Source organism: Engystomops pustulosus, chromosome 2 (assembly GCF_040894005.1).
Source record: "Engystomops pustulosus chromosome 2, aEngPut4.maternal, whole genome shotgun sequence".
NCBI lineage: Eukaryota > Metazoa > Chordata > Amphibia > Anura > Leptodactylidae > Engystomops > Engystomops pustulosus.
Window position 1 is genome coordinate 263,251,776 of NC_092412.1, and position 25,240 is coordinate 263,277,015.

Genomic DNA, 25,240 nt, shown 5'->3' on the forward strand with positions numbered 1-25,240 from the left:
TGATGTGGTGGCCGGGACTTGTTGTGATCCAGTGATGTGGTGGCTGGGACTTGTTGTGATCCAGTGATGTGGTGGCCAGGACTTGTTGTCCAGTATCTAGCTGTTCGGTGATCAGTAATCCGGTGATGCACTTTCCATGATCAGTATTGAGTTTAAACAGACAGCAAATATCCCTATAGACATAACAGACATGAAGATTCTACTGACGTCTCCTTTAAGTTCTCTTTCTCCCCCCACAATCTGCAATGTTGGTATGGTCCAGAGATGTGGGAAGGGACATGAACGCTGCGGATGTTATAAACCGGGTTCATCTCATGAGGAGATGTTGGAGTCTGGGAGCCAGAGGCTGAGGAACCTCTAAGACTCCTAAAGTGACAGCAGAAGATAGCAGACGTCTTGTCATGTATTTACTCTTTGGAAACTAGAGAGTGGAGTCTCTGCGTGTTTATTACGAGGAGGAGGAATCTCAGAGGAATTTTATGATAATTTGGGACTTTCCAAAAATAAGTTGTGAATACAGACTGAATCATTTACGAGGAATCTCAACTCTCGGGGCAAGTCCTAAGAAACTGGAGCCAGGGATTCTGGAGTGAAGTGTCTGCTCCCTCTTCCTGTTCTCTCTCTGCTATTTTCTGCTGATGTCAGCCAATTCTCTGCTCCAAGGTAAATCGGAGCTAAATCAAATCTGTGGGAAGACACCTTTCTTTGTGTTAAATCATAGCTGAGAACCTTCACCCTCAAAAGAAGAAGAAGACTTTTCTATCATCCACGTGAGATGTTACTCCACCCTATAGGAACGGCTTGGGTGCAGGAAGCCTCCAGAGCTGCATTCATAATTCTGCTTCCCGCCACCTGCGGTCTGTGAGCATAGTGCTGACACACACACCCTTACAGGTTAGCTGAGCTAAGACGCTGTGGTATTCCACAACGCAGCATAGAACCGGTCACATAGACCTGATCCAGCAGAAGGCACCTGGCGGATGTGAGGTCCTGCAGCTTGAGGACCCAACAGAGACTTTTATAACTTTTGGTTTTTACAGTTTCCTGGTGGTTGCTGAAGTTGTAGGCTAATCTATAAAGGGATCCCCAATAGGGACTGCCGGGAGGTGATAATCTGCACGTCTGGAAGAAAACACCAATTAGTCCAAAGTCTGGTCCTGCCGGCCTACCCAGAGCGTCTAGGTCAAAGTTCATGGCGAAGCCAGAAAATCAAAGTGTGTTTGTGTAACCCCATTAACCTTCCCTGGATACGACATGTATCCCCCAGATCAGACCCAGAGGAATGTCCCCTGGAGGGGGGAAAGGCAAATGTGCAAACCCCACGGATTCCGTCTCAGACCTTTTACGAGAATTTTCTAAATTGCCAACATAGACCAAGCAGCATTAGGAGAAGAATCTTCTGGAAAGCTGTCAGCGCTCCATGGCTCTCTGGTTTGGTGCACATTCTGTGGTTGGGTCTATGGAGATATTTATGATGTGTGAAGATGTGAAGTAACAACTCCTACTCCTCTTCATCCAGGGAAAACTGAGTCTGAGTAATGTGGAAAGACCTAGGAGCAGGCTGAAGACCCCGGTCCTATCACACCCCAGGATGGCCAGACCAGGCCTCATGTGCTGGACCCAGGTACATCCTGTAGATCCATGGTCAATGTTAGTAGCTGCTGGAAATGGTGACTATTGGCCATATTGTCAAACATAAGAATAGTCCTGAAACTTACCAGGAAGAGGTAAGAGAAGTATCATCAGATACTTCATGGTCAAGTGTGTAGCTCCGTAAGGAGCCGTCAGGCAAGCAGAGGTCCTGGTAATTACATTCATCCCCTCCCAGGGGACAATATTTGACGCACCCTCTCACTGACTTCACAAGGGAGTAATGATCATTAGACATGGAGGATGCTTGGCCACCTCAGTGACGGTACAATGGCTGCTCCTGCCTCGGTGAGGTGTCGAAGCATTGACATCCCTCTCTATGATGAAACTAGTTCATCTTGACTGAAGACAGAAAGCGAAGATTGTCCAAAGGCTTTTCCTCCTACCGAGCGGCAGCATGGACCTTCCCGAGAGGAGAATGAAGATATTGGGGAAGATGATGGCTCTTCTGGTCTCTCTTTGAGTCGTGAACCCGAGGAGTCGTGAACCCGAGGAATCGTGAACCCGAGGAGTCGTGAACCCGAGGAGTCGTGAACCCGAGGAGTCGTGGAGCAAATGAGACCTGCAGGTCTGTGGATGTTGTTGTGTGACCTCCTGGATGAGGTAGTCTTGGATGGTCGGCCTCTCCTGGGAAGGTTCACCACAGTTTTCTCCATTTGTGGATAATGGATCTCAGGGTGGTTCTAGTTCTCTTGTGTCCCACACAGTTAGAGTTGGCTTCATCACCTTCTCCAGACTGATGGATCTGAAAGACTTTGTGTAATTTGTCTCATGCTTCTCCAATTTTTAGATTCGTTTGATGATTAGAAACATTAAAGTGACAAACATCCAAAAGATAAGAAATGACAAAGGGGGCACATACTTTTCTACACTGCTGTATACCGAGTCACATGGCATGTCTATATCTCGTGGTCTAACGAGGGGAAGGCTCAGGGTTGTCCCTCTCAGAAAACCATCAGGACACAGGTTCAAGGTGGAGTTTGAAGCCATCTTCCACTTTCATTCCCAAAATAATAATATAATCCTGGAGCCTCCGCTACTGACATCCAGACCCAAAACTAGTCCCCCCCGGCGCAGGTCGTCGCTCGTACATTTAGGTGACGAATGTTCAGCTATGTGACTGCAGACAGGACTGATCACTAATCCTATAGATTCTGTATCTTCTGGCCATTCTATGACTGCCCCCCTCACCCTCCTCATCCCCCTCATCCTCCTCATCCTCCACATCCTCCTCATCCTCCACATCCTCCTCATCCCCCTCACCCTCCTCATCCTCCTCATCCTCCACATCCTCCACATCCCCCTCATCCTCCTCATCCTCCACATCCCCCTCATCCTCCTCATCCTCCACATCCTCCTCATCCTCCTCATCCTCCACATCCTCCACATCCTCCTCATCCCCCTCACCCTCCTCATCCTCCTCATCCTCCACATCCACCTCATCCTCCTCATCCTCCACATCCCCCTCATCCTCCACATCCTCCTCATCCTCCTCATCCTCCACATCCCCCTCATCCTCCACATCTTCCTCATCCTCCTCATCCTTCACATCCCCCTCATCCTCCACATCCTCCTCATCCTCCTCATCCTCCACATCCCCCTCATCCTCCTCATCCTTCACATCCCCCTCATCCTCCTCATCCTCCCCATCCCCCTCATCCTCCACATCCTCCTCATCCTCCTCACCCCCCCATCCTCCTCACCCCCCTCATCCTCCACATCCCCCTCATCCTCCTCACCCCCCTCATCCTCCTCACCCCCCTCATCCTCCACATCCCCCTCATCCTCCTCACCCCCCTCATCCTCCACATCCCCCTCATCCTCCACATCCTCCACATCCTCCTCATCCTCCACATCCCCCTCATCCTCCACATCCCCCTCATCCTCTACAACCCCTCATCCTCCACATCCCCCACATCCTCCACATCCCCCTCATCCTCCACATCCCCCTCATCCACCACATCCTCCACATCCTCCTCATCCTCCACATCCTCCACATCCTCCTCATCCTCCTCATCCCCCTCATCCTCCTCATCCCCCTCATCCTCCTCATCCCCCTCATCCTCCTCATCCTCCTCATCCCCCTCATCCTCCACATCCCCCTCATCCTCCACATCCCCCTCATCCTCCTCATCCCCCTCGTCCTCCTCATCCTCCACATCCCCCTCATCCACCACATCCTCCACATCCTCCTCATCCTCCACATCCTCCTCATCCTCCTCATCCTCCTCATCCCCCTCATCCTCCTCATCCCCCTCATCCTCCTCATCCTCCTCATCCCCCTCATCCTCCTCATCCCCCTCGTCCTCCTCATCCTCCTCATCCCCCTCATCCTCCTCCTCACACGATTTGTTCTGTTGATTATAGGCGAATGTTTCCGGCAATGAGAGTGAAAATCTCCGGGTTGGATCCTCATCAGCAATATTACATAGCGATGGACATCGTGCCAGTGGACAACAAAAGATACCGGTGAGGACAAACTCTGAGGACAGAGGACCTGTCATAGGGGGTAGATCAGTGTCCTCTAAACCCGTCTCCTCTGTCCACTCGTTATCTGTCAGCCTTCTGTTATCTTCTATTGTTACTTACATTGTCTCAGCTTATCTTGGTGAGGTTGTGGTTGCACTGTTGGTCTGGAGTATGAGGGGGACAAGACATCCCACTAGAGACGCTACTGGTACCCTTCAGACCCCCCCAAGGCTGATCAATTACCTCCTGACCCCACTGTCCTACTCAAAACTCCTCTGTCCTCCTCCTCCAGACTCCTCTGTCCTCCTCCTCCAGACTCCTCTGTCCTCCTCCTCCTCCTCCAGACTCCTCTGTCCTCCTCCTCCTCCAGACTCCTCTGTCCTCCTCCTCCAGACTCCTCTGTCCTACTCAAAACTCCTCTGTCCTCCTCCTTCTCCTCCACCTCCAGACTCCTCTGTCCTCCTCCTTCTCCTCCTCCTCCAGACTCCTCTGTCCTCCTCCTCCCGCAGACTCCTCTGTCCTCCTCCTCCCGCAGACTCCTCTGTCCTCCTCCTCCCGCAGACTCCTCTGTCCTCCTCCTCCCGCAGACTCCTCTGTCCTCCTCCTCCTCCAGACTCCTCTGTCCTCCTCCTCCTCCAGACTCCTCTGTCCTCCTCCTCCTCCAGACTCCTCTGTCCTCCTCCTCCTCCAGACTCCTCTGTCCTCCTCCTCCCCCAGACTCCTCTGTCCTCCTCCTCCTCCAGACCCCTCTGGCCTCCTCCTCCAGATCCCTCTGTCCTCCTCCTCCTCCAGGCTCCTCTGTCCTCCTCCTCCTCCAGACCCCTCTGGCCTCCTCCTCCAGATCCCTCTGTCCTCTTCCTCTTCCTGCAGTCTTCTATGTTCCCTCCTTCAGACTCATGTGTCTTCCTCCAGACTCTTTTGCCCCTCTCCTGCCCCTCTGCCCCCAACTATGTCCTTCTCCAGACCACCAGTTTGCCCCTCAGACACCTCTCTCCTCCTCCAGCTACCCATCCACAACCCTCTGTACTGCTTCAAACTCCTTTCTCTTAACCATAGTCCCTGTGCCCACTTTCCCCTTTCAGACTCCATAGCCTTCTGTAGACTTCTCCTTCGGTGGATCTTCACCTTCACCCCCACCCCACCTCTGCCATCCATGTATATATTGCTAGAAATATGAATATGAGCCGAGTCTAATGATTCACTCTTGTGGTGCAGATATGTTTACCACAGCTCCAAATGGATGGTGGCTGGAAACGCTGACTCCCCAGTTCCTCCTCGGGTTTACATCCATCCAGACTCCTTGGCCTCTGGAGACACCTGGATGAGGCAGGTGGTCAGCTTCGACAAGCTCAAACTCACAAACAACGAGCTCGACGATCAAGGACATGTAAGTACTGCCCGGTCTGGCGAGGATACATCTGTCACCCACATGGGACACGAGATCGAGATTTATCATTAGAGACCAACCATAGTCTGATAGAAGGTCGTCCAAGACTTTTACCCAGTGTTTTCTCCGACCTCTCGACCCCCATGGCCATCTAGACCCGGGAGCCTTGACCTTTACCTTTTGTTCTTCATCCACTTATCAGCTTTAGAGATGGCTGAGCCTATTAGATTTCTAGATTTCTGCCTCGGATCCCACACTGCATGCCTCTTAATGCTCCATTGGTCTGTGTTTGGATACAGGGAATAATTCCATGACTCCCGTGTATGTGGTTACAGATAATCCTGCACTCCATGCACAAGTATCAGCCCCGCGTCCACGTCATCCGGAAGGACTTCAGCAGCGACTTGTCTCCCACCAAGCCTGTTCCGGCAGGAGAAGGAGTGAAAACCTTCAACTTTCCCGAGACGGTCTTCACCACTGTGACTGCCTATCAGAACCAGCAGGTGAGGCTCCAGCCGGGATCCGGGCTCCTTCCAGGGAACGTGCTTTGTATTTTGCAGAATCACTTATTTCATTGAGGATCATTAGTCTTTATTTTTAGCAGCCGTGAGTCACGGGCTTTGTTGTGTTCCAGATTACAAGGCTGAAGATTGACAGGAACCCCTTTGCCAAAGGATTCCGGGACTCGGGAAGAAACCGGTATGTCAGAGAATTAGTGTGCAGGCCAGAGCTGAGAGTTTTGGCTTCAGATCCTTCCTGGGATCATTTTGCAAACACATTTTCATGTGAAAAAAAAAGAAAATGGTATTTTTATGTGGACTTGATTGACGTGAGAGGAGCCAGGAGGCGTCCAAGACATAATTCTGTTTGGACTCAGATCAAAGGGAAAGACATAGTCATTCATCAAGCCGGGGTCCTTCTCCTCATCCCCCTATGTGTACCCACATAACCTCAGACTGATGGTCAGGAAGCCACCACCTATCCACAGCTCCATGGAAAAGTTAAGCCCAGAAGAAGATTATGTTGTAAAATGTTATAACTTCAGTTTCATTGTGATGCCCATTCCATTCCCGCCATGGAATTTCTTCACTCCCACTGTACTTTCCTACGGGCCGTCTAAACCTGGGGATTAAGATGAGAAATTGTAACTGATATTTATAGACTGGTTCATATTCAAAGAAGTCCCCATCATATGTCGTCTTTCCATTATCATCAAACGTGATTCTCTGGCTAGAGAATTACAATCTATATATGTAATCTATAGACCGCTACTACAGATCAATCCATTGGTGTAAGCCAAAGACCTTCATTGTAGGGAAGTCCATCCAGCTCAGCCATAGACCTCCATCATAGGGCAGTCCATTCATCTCAGCCATAGACCTCCATTATTGGGTAGTTCATCTATCTCAGCCGTAGACCACCGTTGTAGGGAAGTCCATACATCTCAGTGGTAGACCCCTATTTTAGGACAATCCATCCATCTCAGCCATAGACCTTCATTGTAGGGCAGTCCAACCATCTCAGCCATAGACCTTCATTGTAGGGCAGTCCACCGATCTCAGTGGTATACCTCCATTTTAGGACAATCCATAAGAAGCCATAGACCTCCACTGTAGGTCAGTCCATCCATCTCAGCCATAGATCTCAGCCATAGACCTCCAACATAGGGCAGTTCATGTATCTCAGCCATAGATCTCTGCCATAGACCTCCATTATAGGGCAGTCCATGCATTTCAGCTGTAGACCTCCTGTGCAGGGGCAGTTCATCTATCTAGGCCGTAGACCTCCATTGTAGGGCAGTCCATCCATCTCAGCCATATACCTGCATTATAGGTCAGTCTATCCATCTCATCTTTAGACCTCAATTGTAGGGCTGTCTATCAATCTTAGTGGTAGACCTCCATTGTAGGGCAGTTCATCCATCTCAGCCATAGATCTTCATTGTAGGGCAGTCTATCCATCTCAGCCATAGACCTCCATTGTAGGGCAGTCCATGCATCTCAGCCTTAGACCTCCACCACATCCAGTCCATCCATGTACACTACAGACCTCCACTACAGACAAGGCAAGACCTCTTTTGTAGTCATAGACCTCCATTTGGTCCATTTCATCCATGGATGAATTAGACCTACATGGTAAGCTTCTCCATAAATGTAAGCAAATATTTCTGTTAAAGACCAGTCCAACCATCTCAGCCATAGACCTCCATTGTAGGGAAGTCCAACCATCTCAGCCATAGACCTCCATTGTAGGGCAGTCCAACCATCTCAGCCATAGACCTCCATTGTAGGGCAGTCCAACCATCTCAGCCATAGACCTCCATTGTAGGGCAGTCCAACCATCTCAGCCATAGACCTCCATTGCGGATAAATCCATCAATGTAAGCAAATGCCTTCATTGTAGAGCAGTCCAACCATGAAAGCCATAGACCTCCATGTCTGCTGTTGACCTCCAATGTTGAACAGTCCAGGTCCAGGTCCATGTAAGCCATAGACCTCCATATTAGCCATAGAGCTATAGACCTGTGCATTCATAGACCTCCATAATGAATTTCAGATGACTGTAGCTCATCAGACTTTCTGGGACTGATATTAATAGCCCCATACAACTGTGATGGAGACTTCAGTTCACGCCTCCTCGCGTCGGCCAGACTATAAGCAGAACAGGACAAAAACACTTGTCACAATAGATTTCTCCTTCTCCGAGGAGATGGGATCCAGAGTATGTGGCGCAGGACCGACAGTCTATAAAACCCCCCTGTAATTGCCTGCAGGGCTCTCAGAATAGCCCAGAGGATCGGCAGTAGAAGAGGGTCTGGTCTATAAATACTGCGCACATAAAGCAGATTACTGGCCGAGGTGTGGGCTGATACATGGAGAAGGCTGGGGATTTGCATCAGACATTGGCCGGGCTGTAATACATGTCTTAATAACCAAGGATTAGGGGGCACGGCCGACCCATAACATATGGCTAATTTCTATTGAGACTCCACAGAGACATGAATGGCGGCTATAAAGAAGAGGGATCGCTCTGCGCTCGTCACAATGAGATGTAGCAAACAGTTTATTATTCAACACCTTCTCCTATAATCACTTCTATATGTGATGTGTAGGGGGGGCTGTGCAGAAAAACAGACGACTATGGGAATGCTGGAACGTTTACATTGTGTCTCTTATAGATTCATGAGTTTTGCTTTACTTGACGATCGTACGACATCAGATACATGGGATGAAGCTGACGGGTCACACAAAAAACCATCTAGAAACTTCCATCACATGTCATTTTTATCGATTCGTTACGTCCAGAATGGGATTGAGCTTATTGAGGAAGTTTACGTTTATTTTAGTTCATTGTCGGCTCTTTTCGGTCTCTTTTCTATACACGGCGATGTTACAGTTAGTTTTCATGTTTTATCCTTTGATCTTTTATGGCCAAGAAATCCGACGCTTGTCCTTCACCCATCACCTCAGAAATGACCTTTCCTACACTTTACTACCAAGTGACTTTCTTCTCCACATTCACCATCACCTTCCATGACTTCATAGCCCACAGCTCAGTAACCATCAGCCATATTCTTTCAGATGACCTCCATCTTATCCTATTGCCATGTAACCTTCATATATTTCTTCCAAGTAAATGTCACTTTACCCGAATGACAAAGGATCTTCATCCATCTTCTCCCAAGTGATGTTAAGCTCACCCTACTGCCAAAGGACCTGCATCCGACTTCTCCAGATCAAACTTCACCTCATTCTCCTGCCAGGTGACCTCCATGTAACATCCGCCAAAGGTCCACTACCTAACCCTACTGCTAAATGACCTTTATCTTCTCCACAATACCTCCTGCCAGGTGACCTTTATCTGTCTTCTCCCAAAAGACCTTCATCTAGCTCAAGTGACCACCGCCAAGAAGATAGAGGGAATAAGAATAATTTCAGAAGAAGACTAGGGGGATCCCAAAACATCCGTATTTCCTCATCTTCCATCTTCCAGCTGGATCTTCCAGTGGACTCAGTTGTAGAGTAGCATCCAAATCTACCCAACTTGGTTTCATAACGTGACCCAATTGAGATCCGTTCTTTGAACCATGCTAAGTGCCCCCTGAGGTTGTTGGTTGATGTTTGGAGCACCTTCCAGGGTTTGGCCATCCTTACATGACACAGCTCGAATAGCAACGTTCATCAACTACTTCAAGATGTTCCTGGCTTTCCTTCCAGCCTTCCTTCATCTTACTTTCCCTTCCGATACTCAGCTGTCCATCTCCAGTGACATGTCTGTGAATCATCCAGATATCACTCATCTTCCCTCAGACATCTTCTACCTTCCACCAGCTTCACGATGGTGACGTTGCGGACACAGTCTGGACCATGTGGATCCCATTACCCAGATATGCAAAACATCTTGTTCCATTTTCCATACAATACAACAGTTTGATTTATTGCTCGATATTAAAAACGTGGAGCGCTAAGACAAGGGAAAGAAAGATGAAAAGATACATCAAATTTTTCATACCTATTAAAAGTACAAAACTCTGTATAAATGGATCCAAATGTAGCGAGATCCAAGGAGCGGCCCTCAGAGCTCGGCTTTGGTTTTCATTTGTGTTCGACACAAAGTCATGTATGTAAGGTCGGTCCTGCTCCGGCGCAGAGCACAAGAGCTGCTCCAGACACTTAGCGTCACACTCCTATGAAGCCGACTCTGACAGTGGAGGAGGACCGGGTCTTCGGCAGATGCCTGTATCATGTATCCAGGCAGTATATCAGCTGGAGGAGTCCTGGGAGACCTAACTCCAAACCCAAAGGATATTCTGATGCATAAACACCCGTAGGTGAAAAGCCGGCTCACCCAGACAGACCGAATCCAAGTCCTCCAGGCCTCCCCTCTGGTCCTGACCGAATCCAAGTCCTCCTGGCCTCCCCTCCGGTCCAGACCGAATCCAAGTCCTCCTGGCCTCCCCTCCGGTCCAGACCGAATCCAAGTCCTCCTGGCCTCCCCTCCGGTCCAGACCGAATCCAAGTCCTCCTGGCCTCCCCTCCGGTCCAGACCGAATCCAAGTCGTCCTGGCCTCCCCTCCGGTCCAGACCGAATCCAAGTCCTCCTGGCCTCCCCTCCGGTCCAGACCGAATCCAAGTCCTCCTGGCCTCCCCTCCGGTCCAGACCGAATCCAAGTCCTCCTGGCCTCCCCTCTGGTCCAGACCGAATCCAAGTCCTCCTGGCCTCCCCTCCGGTCCAGACCGAATCCAAGTCCTCCTGGCCTCCCCTCCGGTCCAGACCGAATCCAAGTCTTCCTGGCCACCCCTCTGGTCCAGACCGAATCCAAGTCCTCCTGGCCTCCCCTCCGGTCCAGACCGAATCCAAGTCCTCCTGGCCTCCCCTCCGGTCCAGACCGAATCCAAGTCCTCCAGGCCTCCCCTCCGGTCCAGACCGAATCCTCCTCTCCAGTCCAGACCGAATCCAAGTCCTCCTGGCCTCCCCTCCGGTCCAGACCGAATCTAAGTCCTCCAGGCCTCCCCTCTGGTCCAGACCGAATCCAAGTCCTCCAGACCTCCCCTCCGGTCCAGACCGAATCCAAGTCCTCCTGGCCTCCCCTCCGGTCCAGACCGAATCCAAGTCCTCCTGGCCTCCCCTCCGGTCCAGACCGAATCCAAGTCCTCCTGGCCTCCCCTCCGGTCCAGACCAAAACCAAGTCCCCCAGGCCTCCCCTCCGGTCCAGACCGAATCCAAGTCCTCCTGGCCTCCCCTCCGGTCCAGACCGAATCCAAGTCCTCCTGGCCACCCCTCTAGTCCAGACCTTATCCAAGTCCTCCTTGCCACCCCTCCAGTGCACACAGTGGAAAGTCTACAGCCGCAGGGTCCACACAAAAAATACGCAGCACACTCGGCACTCGTAGGAAACCACCAGGGGTAATAAAAAGATTAGCGTCTCAGGAACATAACAATAGATGTGCAGACGATCAACGCGTTTCACCACAGACAGAGTCTCAGTCATGATCTAAGACGCTCTGCGCCGAAACACGTTAATCGTCTGCGCATATATTGTTATATATGACCCTGTGCCCTGATAATCTAAGCACATTGTCAGCACACAGCATCTCACAGCACAGAGGGATCATGAAGTGTCTGCTCAGAGACATATATTAAATCCCTGCTGCTACTAACATCATACACAAAGGTCCTCTCCAGAGACAATACATAACACTGGCTGCAGAGAGCACAGAGCACAGCAGTGTGAGGCCTGATTACACATCTCTCCAGAGACAATACATAACACTGGCTGCAGAGAGCACAGAGCACAGCAGTGTGAGGTGTGATTACACATCTCTCCAGGGACAATACATAACACTGGCTGCACAGAGCACAGAGCACAGCAGTGTGAGGTGTGATTACACATCTCTCTAGTACAATACATAACACTGGCTGCAGAGAGCACAGAGCACAGCAGTGTGAGGTCTGATTACACATCTCTCCAGGGACAATACGTAACACTGGCTGCAGAGAGCACAGAGCACAGCAGTGTGAGGTCTGATTACACATCTCTCCAGGGACAATACATAACACTGGCTGCAGAGAGCACAGAGCACAGCAGTGTGAGGTCTGATTACACATCTCTCCAGGGACAATACATAACACTGTCTGCAGAGAGCACGGAGCACAGCAGTGTGAGGTCTGATTACACATCTCTCCAGGGACAATACATAACACTGTCTGCAGAGAGCACAGAGCACAGCAGTGTGAGGTCTGATTACACATCTCTCCAGGGACAGTACATAACACTGGCTGCAGAGAGCACAGAGCACAGCAGTGTGAGGTCTGATTACACATCTCTCCAGGGACAATACATAACACTGTCTGCAGAGAGCACGGAGCACAGCAGTGTGAGGTCTGATTACACATCTCTTCAGGGACAATACATATCACTGGCTGCAGAGAGCACAGAGCACAGCAGTGTGAGGTCTGATTACACATCTCTCCAGGGACAATACATAACACTGGCTGCAGAGAGCACAGAGCACAGCAGTGTGAGGTCTGATTACACATCTCTCCAGGGACAGTACATAACACTGACTGCAGAGAGCACAGAGCACAGCAGTGTGAGGTCTGATTACACATCTCTCCAGGGACAATACATAACACTGGCTGCAGAGAGCACAGAGCACAGCAGTGTGAGGTCTGATTACACATCTCTCCAGGGACAATACATAACACTGGCTGCAGAGAGCACAGAGCACAGCAGTGTGAGGTCTGATTACACATCTCTCCAGGGACAATACATAACACCATCGCCTGCATCTATGGCAGAGGGTGATTTTTGGAGGTCCATAGACATCAGAGAGACCTCCAGGGCCTGACTATTCCATGTATCAGAGCTTGGCCCCGGTTTCCTCTTGAGGTGGGGCCCGGATGAGTTGGTCTTTGGCAGCACATAAAGCGCCTCTCCTGGGGATTGTACACACTGCAGAGTAGTTCGCAGTTTGTCAGGGGATCTGCTCTGCGCTTTTATGGGGTGTGATATAAATGGATCCTGTCTTCGATTTAGCTAATTGTTTGTCTCGTTTGCAGGACGGGCCTGGAGGCCATCATGGAGACGTACGCCTTCTGGAGGCCACCGGTCCGCACTCTTACCTTTGAAGATTTTACGACCATGCAGAAGCAACAAGGTGAGCTCAGCCCTGTCCAGATACCAGGGACTTGCACTTGTTTGGGGGGGGCTTCCTCGCTCATGTGTTGAGCAGCTGAGGATCTGTACCGGTGGTTTTTGTTAGAGATGAAAAAATCCTCGGAGGAATAAGATTTGGAGGTGATGAAAACAGCATTTCTCTCTGCCTCTCCGCCCAGAAGTTTATGATAATTCCTGGCTCTGGATCAGCCGCACGTTGCATCACATTAATCGCATTAGAGGGATGAGGTGGTGGACCAGGTCCGCTCTGTCCTAACTTCTCAGCCGCTCCTTGTAGAACATATATCCCCCTGGAGATGTAGACCAATGAGTCCGTCATGGGGACCTGCCCGTGGGTGACCTGCCTGTGGGGGACCTGCCCAAGGAGGACCTGCCTGTGGTGGACCTGCCCAAGGAGGACCTGCCCAAGGAGGACCTGCCCGTGGGGGACCTGCCTGTGGTGGACCTGCCCGTGGTGGACCTGTCTGTTGTTGGACCAGCCCGTGGTGGACCTGCCCAAGGAGGACCTGCCCGTGGTGGACCTGCCCGTGGTGGACCTGCCTGTGGTGGACCTGCCCATGGTGGACCTGTCTGTGAGTGACCTGCCCGTGGTGGTCCTGCGCTGTGTAGATCCATCACATATCCAGAACTCATCATTGTAATTGGAAAAACTATAATTGAAGGGGTTTTCTGGTTTAGCTGGTGCTCAATACTTATGATAGGTGATCAATGTGATCAGCTTCTTCACAGTCCAGTAACATCATGTAGATCCATCAGGTGGTCCCTTATCTCCCCCATAGAGGGCCTCACGCTGACACCCCCAGAAGAAGCTACGGCAGAGCTGGGAACATGTGAGTTCTTGCTTCTCTCTCTTCGAGGCATTACTCATTGGTGCCCATCTTACTGGTGACCTTCATGCTCAGGTGGATACGGACCATTAGCAGTCATTACTCCAATGTTCAGCAGAGGGTAAGTATCACATGGGCTGACAGCGATCTGGCATCCATCGCTATAATCTCCTGACTGGGAGCAGGTCAGACATCACATCCATCACTGCCGCTAAATATAATGCTGGAAACCGGTGTCCTGTACAAGGGGGGGTCATGTGATGTGTAGGATCCGTATACTGATCCATATACTTATGCGTACGAGGGTGGAGAATTTGTATACTGATGTGTACGAGGGCAGGGGGTCCGTATACTGATGTGTACAAGGGCGGGGGGTCCGTATACTGATGTGTGTGAGTGATGAGTAATGTTGGGGATCCATCCTTGTGTTGGCCAGTCGTAGTACCTTTGATTTGCTTCCTCCAGCCTTTGGTTGGAGAACAATGACTCTCTGGTCACACTTGTTAACATATTCTCTCCGTTCTTCTCCCAGGTGGCAGCACAGGAACGTCCCCCACAACCTCCAGCACTGGGACTCCATCTCCATCAGCCTCCTCCCACCTGCTCTCTCCATCTTGTTCTCCTCCAACCTTTCATCTGACGCCCAACTCCTTCAATGTCGGCTGCCGGGAGAACCAGCTGTGCAACCTGAATCTGTCCGAGTATCCGGCCTGTGCCAGGAGCAACATGGCCGCCCTCCAGAGCTACTCCAGCCTGGGCGATAATGGATACAACAGGCTGCAGGGAGGAAACTCCTCTGGTACCCAACCCTCCGAGACCTTCATGTCCCAGAGGACTTCCACCTTAATCTCTGGAATGCCAGCTCCGTCCTCCTTGCCAAGCAACAGCAAGATGGATGCCTACAGTGGGCAGCTGGGCTCATACCCAACCTCACAATTTCAGTATATGATGCAGGCGGGAACCCCCTCGTCCAGCTCATCCTCCTCCCACATGTTTGGAAGCGGCCACATGCAGCAGGGTTCCTACAATGCCTTCTCCATCCACAACCCGTACAACCTATACGGATACAACTTCCCGGCTTCTCCTCGCCTGGCAGCGAGTCCCGAGAAACTGACTGCACCACAAGGCACTTTACTCTGCTCCTCCCCCTCCAATGTTGCCTTTGGGGAGAGGCAGTACCTGTCCTCTGGTATGGATGCCATGCACATGATTGGCAATCCTACCACCAACCAGCAAGCGGCCAACGCCTGTGACAGCAGACAGTACGGAGCGGTGCCAGGATCCTCCTCACAGATGTCCGTGCACATGGTCTGAAGACTGTCCTGGGTCGGCAGGGTGGAAGGATGAGACCTCGGTGCCTTATGGAAGGAGTCGTGACCATCTCCTGGAACTTTGTGGATGTACAATCAGTATCATGGACCTCCGTGCAGCAGGACTTCTACATCTCTCCATGAGACTGTTGAGGATTCTCCGGACGTGCGGTGGGATCATCCTTAAGGATCGATGGATCTGACAATCATTTTTCAGAAAATATTTATATCTTCAAAAAAGTTTTTCAACGCGAGATGTTGTGATGTGTTCCCGGATGGCTGGACCCCTGTGGAAGGTCCTCTGGATATCACAGGGACACGGGATGTTGTGATGTGTTCCCGGATGGCTGAACCCCTGTGGAAGGTCCTCTGGATATCACAGGGACACGGGATGTTGTGATGTGTTCCCGGATGGCTGGACCCCTGTGGAAGGTCCTCTGGATATCACAGGGACACGGGATGTTGTGATGTGTTCCCGGATGGCTGGACCCCTGTGGAAGGTCCTCTGGATATCACAGGGACACGGGATGTTGAGTTCTATGACTTGTGCTGGATGTAGATTTGTTCTTTGACACGTGAGACCGCTGCCGGGAAATTGGAGCGTGGAGCGTGATGGGGATTGGGAAATGAGGGGGAAGACGCTCCTTTGAACTGGTGATTGGGAAGTGAGGTGGAAGGGGAGCAGGAAGGTTTACGACAGACGCCTCGGTGGAAGTGCGGGGCCTTGGATTATCTGGATTACGATCTTCTCTGTCCGGACACCTGTGTACATACGGACAAGGGATTTCTTCTTCCACGTTGCGACGACCTATCACATTGGTGTTTTGTTTGAATTGTTGTGATATAGGAATGAAAGCTCTTAGTGCACTTTGGAGCAGCGTTCAGAGGCTCCCTCATCCGTGTCCGCCACGGATCATATTACCACATGACTGGGAGGCCTCGCTATCCCAGGGTTTGGGTTCCTCCAGCTCGGATTGGGACACCTCCTTCTCTATGGTGCGGTAACACAGGTGCTACAATGTAGAGAGGAGACAGTAACAGAGCCCCAACCTTCAGGTCTGGAGTGCCCCTTTAAGTTGGTCTTCCATTTCCGACACCAAAGATGAGTTAGGAAACAATCAGTCTTCCAGTTTGGTGCCAAGAAAGTGTGTACATTGCAATGAGCCGTGTGCCACGTGCCTTACTCTACTCTTTGTATATTATAGCTGGTATTTGCCAAAGTTACTTTTACAGAGTTTATGCTTCAGGACACTTTACAGGGCGCCCACTTCAGCCACACGGACCTCTCCAGATAGATGCATGGTGGAGCAGGAGGTGGCCATATTTAGTCTCGTAGGCCTAGATGAGGACATCCATGGAGACCAGGACCCCTGTGGACATCTCTGGGTTTCGTTCCTTGGGTTGGGTCATGGTTTGGGGTAGATGTTTGGTTCTAGACATCTCCTCACCGTCCTTTATGTTTGACCTACATCTTCAGGACAACCTTAGAGACACGAGTCATGTAGCATTACATCTAGCCGCCATCGTACAGGAGTGCCACAGGCTCAGTACTTCCTCCATTCCCCGTGCCACCTGTGTCCACGCTGTCTAGGGATAGGGAGTGATAGTTGGGGAGCTCGCACCTCTCTTTGGTGTAGGTCCTGCTTGTATCCACTGTATAATTATTGCGCTGCTTTATGTGTTTATATTGCTTTTCGTTGTGCCTTCTTGTTTCATGAGAGCAGCAGCCCCCATTTCCCACCACCGCTGCCATGTACCCACCAAGATGCCCCTGCTGTCCATTATATTCCCGCTACTCCAGCCCACCACCACTATAATGTACCACACCCATCTACCCAACCGCTCCACCGGTTCATGGCGCCCCCACCATCATGTACAATCCATGGCACCCCTGCACCGCACCATCATGTACAATCCATGGCACCCCTGCACCCCACCATCATGTACAATCCATGGCACCCCTGCACCCCACCATCATGTACAATCCATGGCGCCCCTGCACCCTACCACTATGCAGAATCCGTGGCACCCCTGTACCCCACCACTCTCTAATCAGTGGCACCCCCCACTATGCACAATCCGTGGCGCCCTTGCACCCTTCCACTATGTACAATCCACTTGTATCATCCATATAATGGTGTGAAGTCCTGCATGTACTGGGGGTCGGTGGGACCTACCTGTGAGGTTGGTGTCGGGGCTGCAGCTCTCATGACAATATGAAGCCGCAGTTGTGTGATAAATAAGACATAATACGGTTTCTGTTTGGATGTGATGTAGATATTGGTATTTAAGTGAGAAATTGCGGCGGGGGAGGGGAGAGCAGCGGCCGCTATGTTACATATCACTGTGTATAACGCACTCTGTCTATAAGTGCCCCCCACACAGACGCTCAATAAATATCTCCGCTCCCTGTTATTACGTGTCATGTGTGTAATACACCCAGTAATCACCTCATGTTTAACCGCTATAATCCGACATCCCCCACCAGGTCCTGACCTAGCGGCTTGGGGGAGGATGGATTCCCCTGGACCCTGACTGGCTGGCTCGATGCACGGCCTAGCGCCGACTCTGCGTCATTGGTCCAGGTGGAACAGGCCCCGTCCATGCTGGGCAGGTGGACTGCAAGAAGGAGCCGCGGTAAGGTGGAAACAGTTCTCCCGCTGTATGCGAGTGTAAAGGATTCCTGGGCAGATGCTACAGGGGAGGCCCATGACCTTAGTGGCAGCCAGGGATCACACGTGGACAAGAGATGTTAAACATCAAGTCACAGAACATCAAGTCACAGAGCACAGCAAAGGTTACTAAGGACTTCAGGACTTACTAGGGACTTACTAAGGACTTGAAGACTTACTAGGGACTTCAGGACTTACTAAGGGCTTCAGGACTTACTAAGGGCTTCAGAACTTACTAAAGGCTTCAGGACTTACTAAGGGCTTCAGGACTTACTAAGGGCTTCTTGACTCACTAGGGGCTTCAGGACTCACTAAGGGCTTCAGGACTTACTAGGGGCTTCAGAACTTACTAAAGGCTTCAGGACTTACTAAGGGCTTCAGGACTTACTAAGGGCTTCAGGACTTACTAAGGGCTTCAGAACTTACTAAAGGCTTCAGCACTTACTAAGGGCTTCAGGACTTACTAAGGGCTTCAGAACTTACTAAAGGCTTCAGGACTTACTAAGGGCTTCTTGACTTACTAGGGGCTTCAGGACTCACTTACTAGGGGCTTCAGGACAGTCCCTAAGCGGGTTACTGTGGTGCAGTTACTGATGATGGGTGATGTTCTGGTTCTGATGTAACCAGGACCCTCCAGATCCCATCCCCGGTCCAGATCCCATCCTCATCCCTGGTCTTGGTCATGTCTGACATGAGGGTGCAATGTCTCTTGAGCCAGGTAATGATGTCCTGAGGGGGGACAGACTCATTCCAGAACATGATGGGGACAATCGCTGTATCTGGCTTGGATATGGGAATGAAACTAAACTTGTTCCACCCCTCAGTATCTCTGTAGCGGGGTTGTTGAGCCCAGAACCGGTCCAGATTAGACATCAGCTTGAAGCTAATGTCATACCCCTGTCTGTCAGGCAGATTTATCACTGCCAGGATGTCGGCTGGCTGGAAACCCATCTGGGTGCATAACATGTCCCTCACTACATGCCTCCTGTCCTGCTGTGGGGGATGTGGACTACCAGGACCATGGGGCTGCTGACAGCGTGGACTATGGGGCTGCTGACCACCCGGACCATGGGGCTGCTGACAGCCCGGACCATGGGGCTGCTGACCGCCCGGACCATGGGGCTGCTGACCGCCCGGACCATGGGGCTGCTGACCGCCCGGACCATGGGGCTGCTGACAGCCCGGACCATGGGGCTGCTGACCGCCCGGACCATGGGGCTGCTGACCGCCCGGACCATGGGGCTGCTGACCGCCCGGACCATGGGGCTGCTGACCGCCCGGACCATGGGGCTGCTGACCGCCCGGACCATGGGGCTGCTGACCGCCCGGACCATGGGGCTGCTGACCGCCCGGACCATGGGGCTGCTGACAGCCCGGACCATGGGGCTGCTGACCACCCGGACCATGGGGCTCTGCTGCCTGTGGTGTGACTACAGGGGGGAACTCCTCAGCTATTGACTGTCCCTCACCCTCCCCAGCCTCGGGGGCCTCGGTGTCACCAGGTGCCTTAGATTGTACCAGTGATGACTCCTCCACCGGGACATTATCACAGAGACCTCAGACATATCAGCACTAACCCCTTGTACAGTCCTGACAGTCCTGCTCAGATACACCTCGGATACGCTCTGCACAGCGCAGTCCTGCTCAGATACACCTCGGATACACTCTGCACAGCGCAGTCCTGCTCAGATACACCTCGGATACGCTCTGCACAGCGCAGTCCTTCTCAGATACACCTCGGATACACTCTGCACAGCGCAGTCCTGCTCAGATACACCTCGGATACACTCTGCACAGCGCAGTCCTGCTCAGATACACCTCGGATACGCTCTGCACAGCGCAGTCCTGCTCAGATACACCTCGGATACGCTCTGCACAGCGCAGTCCTGCTCAGATACACCTCGGATACGCTCTGCACAGCGCAGTCCTGCTCAGATACACCTCGGATACGCTCTGCACAGCGCAGTCCTGCTCAGATACACCTCGGATACGCTCTGCACAGCGCAGTCCTGCTCACATACACCTCGGATACGCTCTGCACAGCGCAGTCCTGCTCAGATACACCTCGGATACGCTCTGCACAGCGCAGTCCTGCTCAGATACACCTCGGATACGCTCTGCACAGCGCAGTCCTGCTCAGATACACCTCGGATACGCTCTGCACAGCGCAGTCCTGCTCAGATACACCTCGGATACGCTCTGCACAGCGCAGTCCTGCTCAGATACACCTCGGATACGCTCTGCACAGCGCAGTCCTGCTCAGATACACCTCGGATACGCTCTGCACAGCGCAGTCCTGCTCAGATACACCTCGGATACGCTCTGCACAGCGCAGTCCTGCTCAGATACACCTCGGATACGCTCTGCACAGCGCAGTCCTGCTCAGATACACCTCGGATACGCTCTGCACAGCGCAGTCCTGCTCAGATACACCTCGGATACGCTCTGCACAGCGCAGTCCTGCTCAGATACACCTCGGATACACTCTGCACAGCGCAGTCCTGCTCAGATACACCTAGGATACACTCTGCACAGCGCAGTCCTGCTCAGATACACCTCGGATACACTCTGCACAGCGCAGTCCTGCTCAGATACACCTCGGATACACTCTGCACAGCGCAGTCCTGCTCAGATACACCTCGGATACACTCTGCACAGCGCAGTCCTGCTCAGATACACCTCGGATACACTCCGCACAGCGCAGTCCTGCTCAGATACACCTCGGATACACTCCGCACAGCGCAGTCCTGCTCAGATACACCTCGGATACACTCCGCACAGCGCAGTCCTGCTCAGATACACCTCGGATACACTCTGCACAGCGCAGTCCTGCTCAGATACACCTCGGATACCCTCTGCACACCTCGGGGTGCACCTACAGGAGTCCTGTACTGTGCTGGCTCCTGGGACTTGTGGCACCTCACCAGGGGCTGTTGCAGGACTTGTGGCACCTCACCAGGGGCTGTTGCAGGACTTGTGGCACCTCACCAGGGCCTGCTGCGGGACTTGTGGCACCTCACCAGGGGCTGCTGCGGGACTTGTGGCACCTCACCAGGGGCTGCTGCGGGACTTGTGGCACCTCACCAGGGGCTGCTGCGGGACTTGTGGCACCTCACCAGGGGCTGCTGCGGGACTTGTGGCACCTCACCAGGGGCTGCTGCGGGACTTGGCTGTATTATGGGTCTCACATGGGGCTGTGGGGTCTCAGATCTGGATGTTGAGGCCCGGTCTCCCTCTGCTGGTTCCTGCAGGTCTCTGGTCCCAGTTGTTTGGTGGAGTCCAGTTCTGGTCCAGGAGGTTCTGCTTCCCAGGATTTGCTGCCTTCAGTTACATTTGTTTTTGCAGGTTTAGTTTTTTGAGGGTTCATCCACATGTTGGGGTGACATCACATACGATGAGGCGAATCTCTTCTCAGCTGTTGTGGTGCCACACGTGGCCGCAGCCTCAGGGTCTCCACCTTCCTCCTGGGACCTGATGGCAGCTGGAGCTCAGATTTGCTCACTGAGTCCTGTAGGACCCTGCGACTCCTGGTATTTAGTGGTCTCCTCCGCAGCGTGCAGCCCCCCAGCCCTGGAGCACCTGGAGGTAGCACCGCACGCTGCTGCAGGTTCTCCTGGATAGTCCCTCCAGTGATGTCCTCCTGAGGCCTGGGATGGAGGCCGCTGCTCACAATGCAAGGTACTGCTCATAGAGGATCCAACATTATCACTACGAGGTCTCACCAGCTTCTCGCTTCTAACCATTTCTTTATCCACAGAGACTTTCCTACTGGAACTGCTCACATCTCTCCCTTTATCAGAAACTTTGGGATTATAATCTCTTGTTTGAGCTGGGTGTTATTTGCCAGATTAGGCCTCGGAGCCTGGACCTCGCTTAGAAACCTTCCCCAACCACAGTGGCCCCGACCTGGGCAACCTCCAGAGGAATCAGGAGCTCACAGCACAGAATCACACCTCAAGGGGGCAGTATTATAGTAGTTATATTCTTGTACATAGGGGGCAGTATTATAGTAGTTATATCCCTGTACATAGGGGGCAGTATTATAGTAGTTATATTCCTGTACATAGGGGGCAGTATTATAGTAGTTATATTCCTGTACATAGGGGGCAGTATTATAGTAGTTATATTCTTGTACATAGGGGGCAGTATTATAGTAGTTATATTCCTGTACATAGGGGGCAGTATTATAGTAGTTATATTCCTGTACATAGGGGGCAGTATTATAGTAGTTATATTCCTGTACATAGGGGGCAGTATTATAGTAGTTATATTCCTGTACATAGGGGGCAGTATTATAGTAGTTATATTCTTGTACATAGGGGGCAGTATTATAGTAGTTATATTCCTGTACATAGAGGGTAGTATTATAGTAGTTATATTCCTGTACATAGGGGGCAGTATTATAGTAGTTATATTCTTGTACATAGGGGGCAGTATTATAGTAGTTATATTCCTGTACATAGGAGGCAGTATTATAGTAGTTATATTCCTGTACATAGGGGGCAGTATTATAGTAGTTATATTCCTGTACATAGGGGGCAGTATTATAGTAGTTATATTCCTGTACATAGGGGGCAGTATTATAGTAGTTATATTCCTGTACATAGGGGGCAGTATTATAGTAGTTATATTCCTGTACATAGGGGGCAGTATTATAGTAGTTATATTCTTGTACATAGGGGGCAGTATTATAGTAGTTATATTCCTGTACATAGGGGGCAGTATTATAGTAGTTATATTCCTGTACATAGGGGGCAGTATTATAGTAGTTATATTCCTGTACATAGGGGGCAGTATTATAGTAGTTATATTCCTGTACATAGGGGGCAGTATTATAGTAGTTATATTCCTGTACATAGGGGGCGGTATTATAGTAGTTATATTCCTGTACATAGGGGGCGGTATTATAGTAGTTATATTCCTGTACATAGGGGGCAGTATTATAGTAGTTATATTCCTGTACATAGGGGGCAGTATTATAGTAGTTATATTCTTGTACATAGGGGGCAGTATTATAGTAGTTATATTCCTGTACATAGGGGGCAGTATTATAGTAGTTATATTCCTGTACATAGGGGGCAGTATTATAGTAGTTATATTCTTGTACATAGGGGGCAGTATTATAGTAGTTATATTCCTGTACATAGGGGGCAGTATTATAGTAGTTATATTCCTGTACATAGGGGGCAGTATTATAGTAGTTATATCCCTGTACATAGAGGGCAGTATTATAGTAGTTATATTCCTGTACATAGGGGGCAGTATTATAGTAGTTATATTCTTGTACATAGGGGGCAGTATTATAGTAGTTATATTCCTGTACATAGGGGGCAGTGTTATAGTAGTTATATTCCTGTACATAGGGGGCAGTATTATAGTAGTTATATTCCTGTACATAGGGGGGCAGTATTATAGTAGTTATATTCTTGTACATAGAGGGCAGTATTATAGTAGTTATATTCCTGTACATAGAGGGCAGTATTATAGTAGTTATATTCCTGTACATAGGGGGCGGTATTATAGTAGTTATATTCCTGTACATAGGGGGCGGTATTATAGTAGTTATATTCTTGTACATAGGGGGCAGTATTATAGTAGTTATATTCCTGTACATAGGGGGCAGTGTTATAGTAGTTATATTCCTGTACATAGGGGGCAGTATTATAGTAGTTATATTCCTGTACATAGGGGGGCAGTATTATAGTAGTTATATTCTTGTACATAGAGGGCAGTATTATAGTAGTTATATTCCTGTACATAGAGGGCAGTATTATAGTAGTTATATTCCTGTACATAGGGGGCGGTATTATAGTAGTTATATTCCTGTACATAGGGGGCGGTATTATAGTAGTTATATTCCTGTACATAGGGGGCAGTATTATAGTAGTTATATTCCTGTACATAGGGGGCAGTATTATAGTAGTTATATTCTTGTACATAGGGGGCAGTATTATAGTAGTTATATTCCTGTACATAGGGGGCAGTATTATAGTAGTTATATTCCTGTACATAGGGGGCAGTATTATAGTAGTTATATTCTTGTACATAGGGGGCAGTATTATAGTAGTTATATTCCTGTACATAGGGGGCAGTATTATAGTAGTTATATTCCTGTACATAGGGGGCAGTATTATAGTAGTTATATCCCTGTACATAGAGGGCAGTATTATAGTAGTTATATTCCTGTACATAGGGGGCAGTATTATAGTAGTTATATTCTTGTACATAGGGGGCAGTATTATAGTAGTTATATTCCTGTACATAGGGGGCAGTGTTATAGTAGTTATATTCCTGTACATAGGGGGCAGTATTATAGTAGTTATATTCCTGTACATAGGGGGGCAGTATTATAGTAGTTATATTCTTGTACATAGAGGGCAGTATTATAGTAGTTATATTCCTGTACATAGAGGGCAGTATTATAGTAGTTATATTCCTGTACATAGGGGGGCAGTATTATAGTAGTTATATTCTTGTACATAGAGGGCAGTATTATAGTAGTTATATTCCTGTACATAGGAGGCAGTATTATAGTAGTTATATTCCTGTACATGGGGGGGCAGTATTATAGTAGTTATATTCTTGTACATAGGGGGCAGTATTATAGTAGTTATATTCCTGTACATAGGGGGCAGTATTATAGTAGTTATATTCTTGTACATAGGGGGCAGTATTATAGTAGTTATATTCCTGTACATAGGGGGCAGTATTATAGTAGTTATATTCCTGTACATAGGGGGCAGTATTATAGTAGTTATATTCTTGTACATAGGGGGCAGTATTATAGTAGTTATATTCCTGTACATAGGGGGCAGTATTATAGTAGTTATATTCCTGTACATAGGGAGCAGTACTATAGTAGTTATATTCCTGTACATAGGGGGCAGTATTATAGTAGTTATATTCCTGTACATAGAGGGCAGTATTATAGTAGTTATATTCCTGTACATAGGGGGCAGTATTATAGTAGTTATATTCCTGTACATAGGGAGCAGTATTATAGTAGTTATATTCCCGTACATAGGGGGCAGTATTATAGTAGTTATATCCCTGTACATAGGGGGCAGTATTATAGTAGTTATATTCCTGTACATAGGGGGCAGTATTATAGTAGTTATATTCCTGTACATGGGGGGGCAGTATTATAGTAGTTATATTCCTGTACATAGGGGGCAGTATTATAGTAGTTATATTCCTGTACATAGGGGGCAGTATTATAGTAGTTATATTCCTGTACATAGAGG

At 49.9% G+C, this 25,240-nt stretch overlaps 2 protein-coding genes across 12 annotated transcripts in view; one reads left to right on the forward strand and one right to left on the reverse strand.

Annotated features, from left to right (window-relative positions):
* The window catches only part of LOC140119706 (T-box transcription factor TBX15-like), a 78,760-nt gene extending 61,022 nt beyond the window's left edge, over positions 1 to 17,738 (forward strand). Inside the window, exons 3-8 of the mRNA XM_072139023.1 lie at positions 4,018 to 4,119; positions 5,335 to 5,506; positions 5,842 to 6,009; positions 6,141 to 6,205; positions 13,070 to 13,167; positions 14,547 to 17,738. Of these exons, the coding sequence (XP_071995124.1) occupies positions 4,018 to 4,119; positions 5,335 to 5,506; positions 5,842 to 6,009; positions 6,141 to 6,205; positions 13,070 to 13,167; positions 14,547 to 15,328 (1,387 nt within the window). The 3' untranslated portion in view covers positions 15,329 to 17,738. The remainder of the gene's footprint in view (positions 1 to 4,017; positions 4,120 to 5,334; positions 5,507 to 5,841; positions 6,010 to 6,140; positions 6,206 to 13,069; positions 13,168 to 14,546) is intronic.
* The window catches only part of STXBP5L (syntaxin binding protein 5L), a 746,575-nt gene that overhangs the window by 454,104 nt on the left and 267,231 nt on the right, over positions 1 to 25,240 (reverse strand). The gene's annotated exons all lie outside the window — the stretch shown is intronic.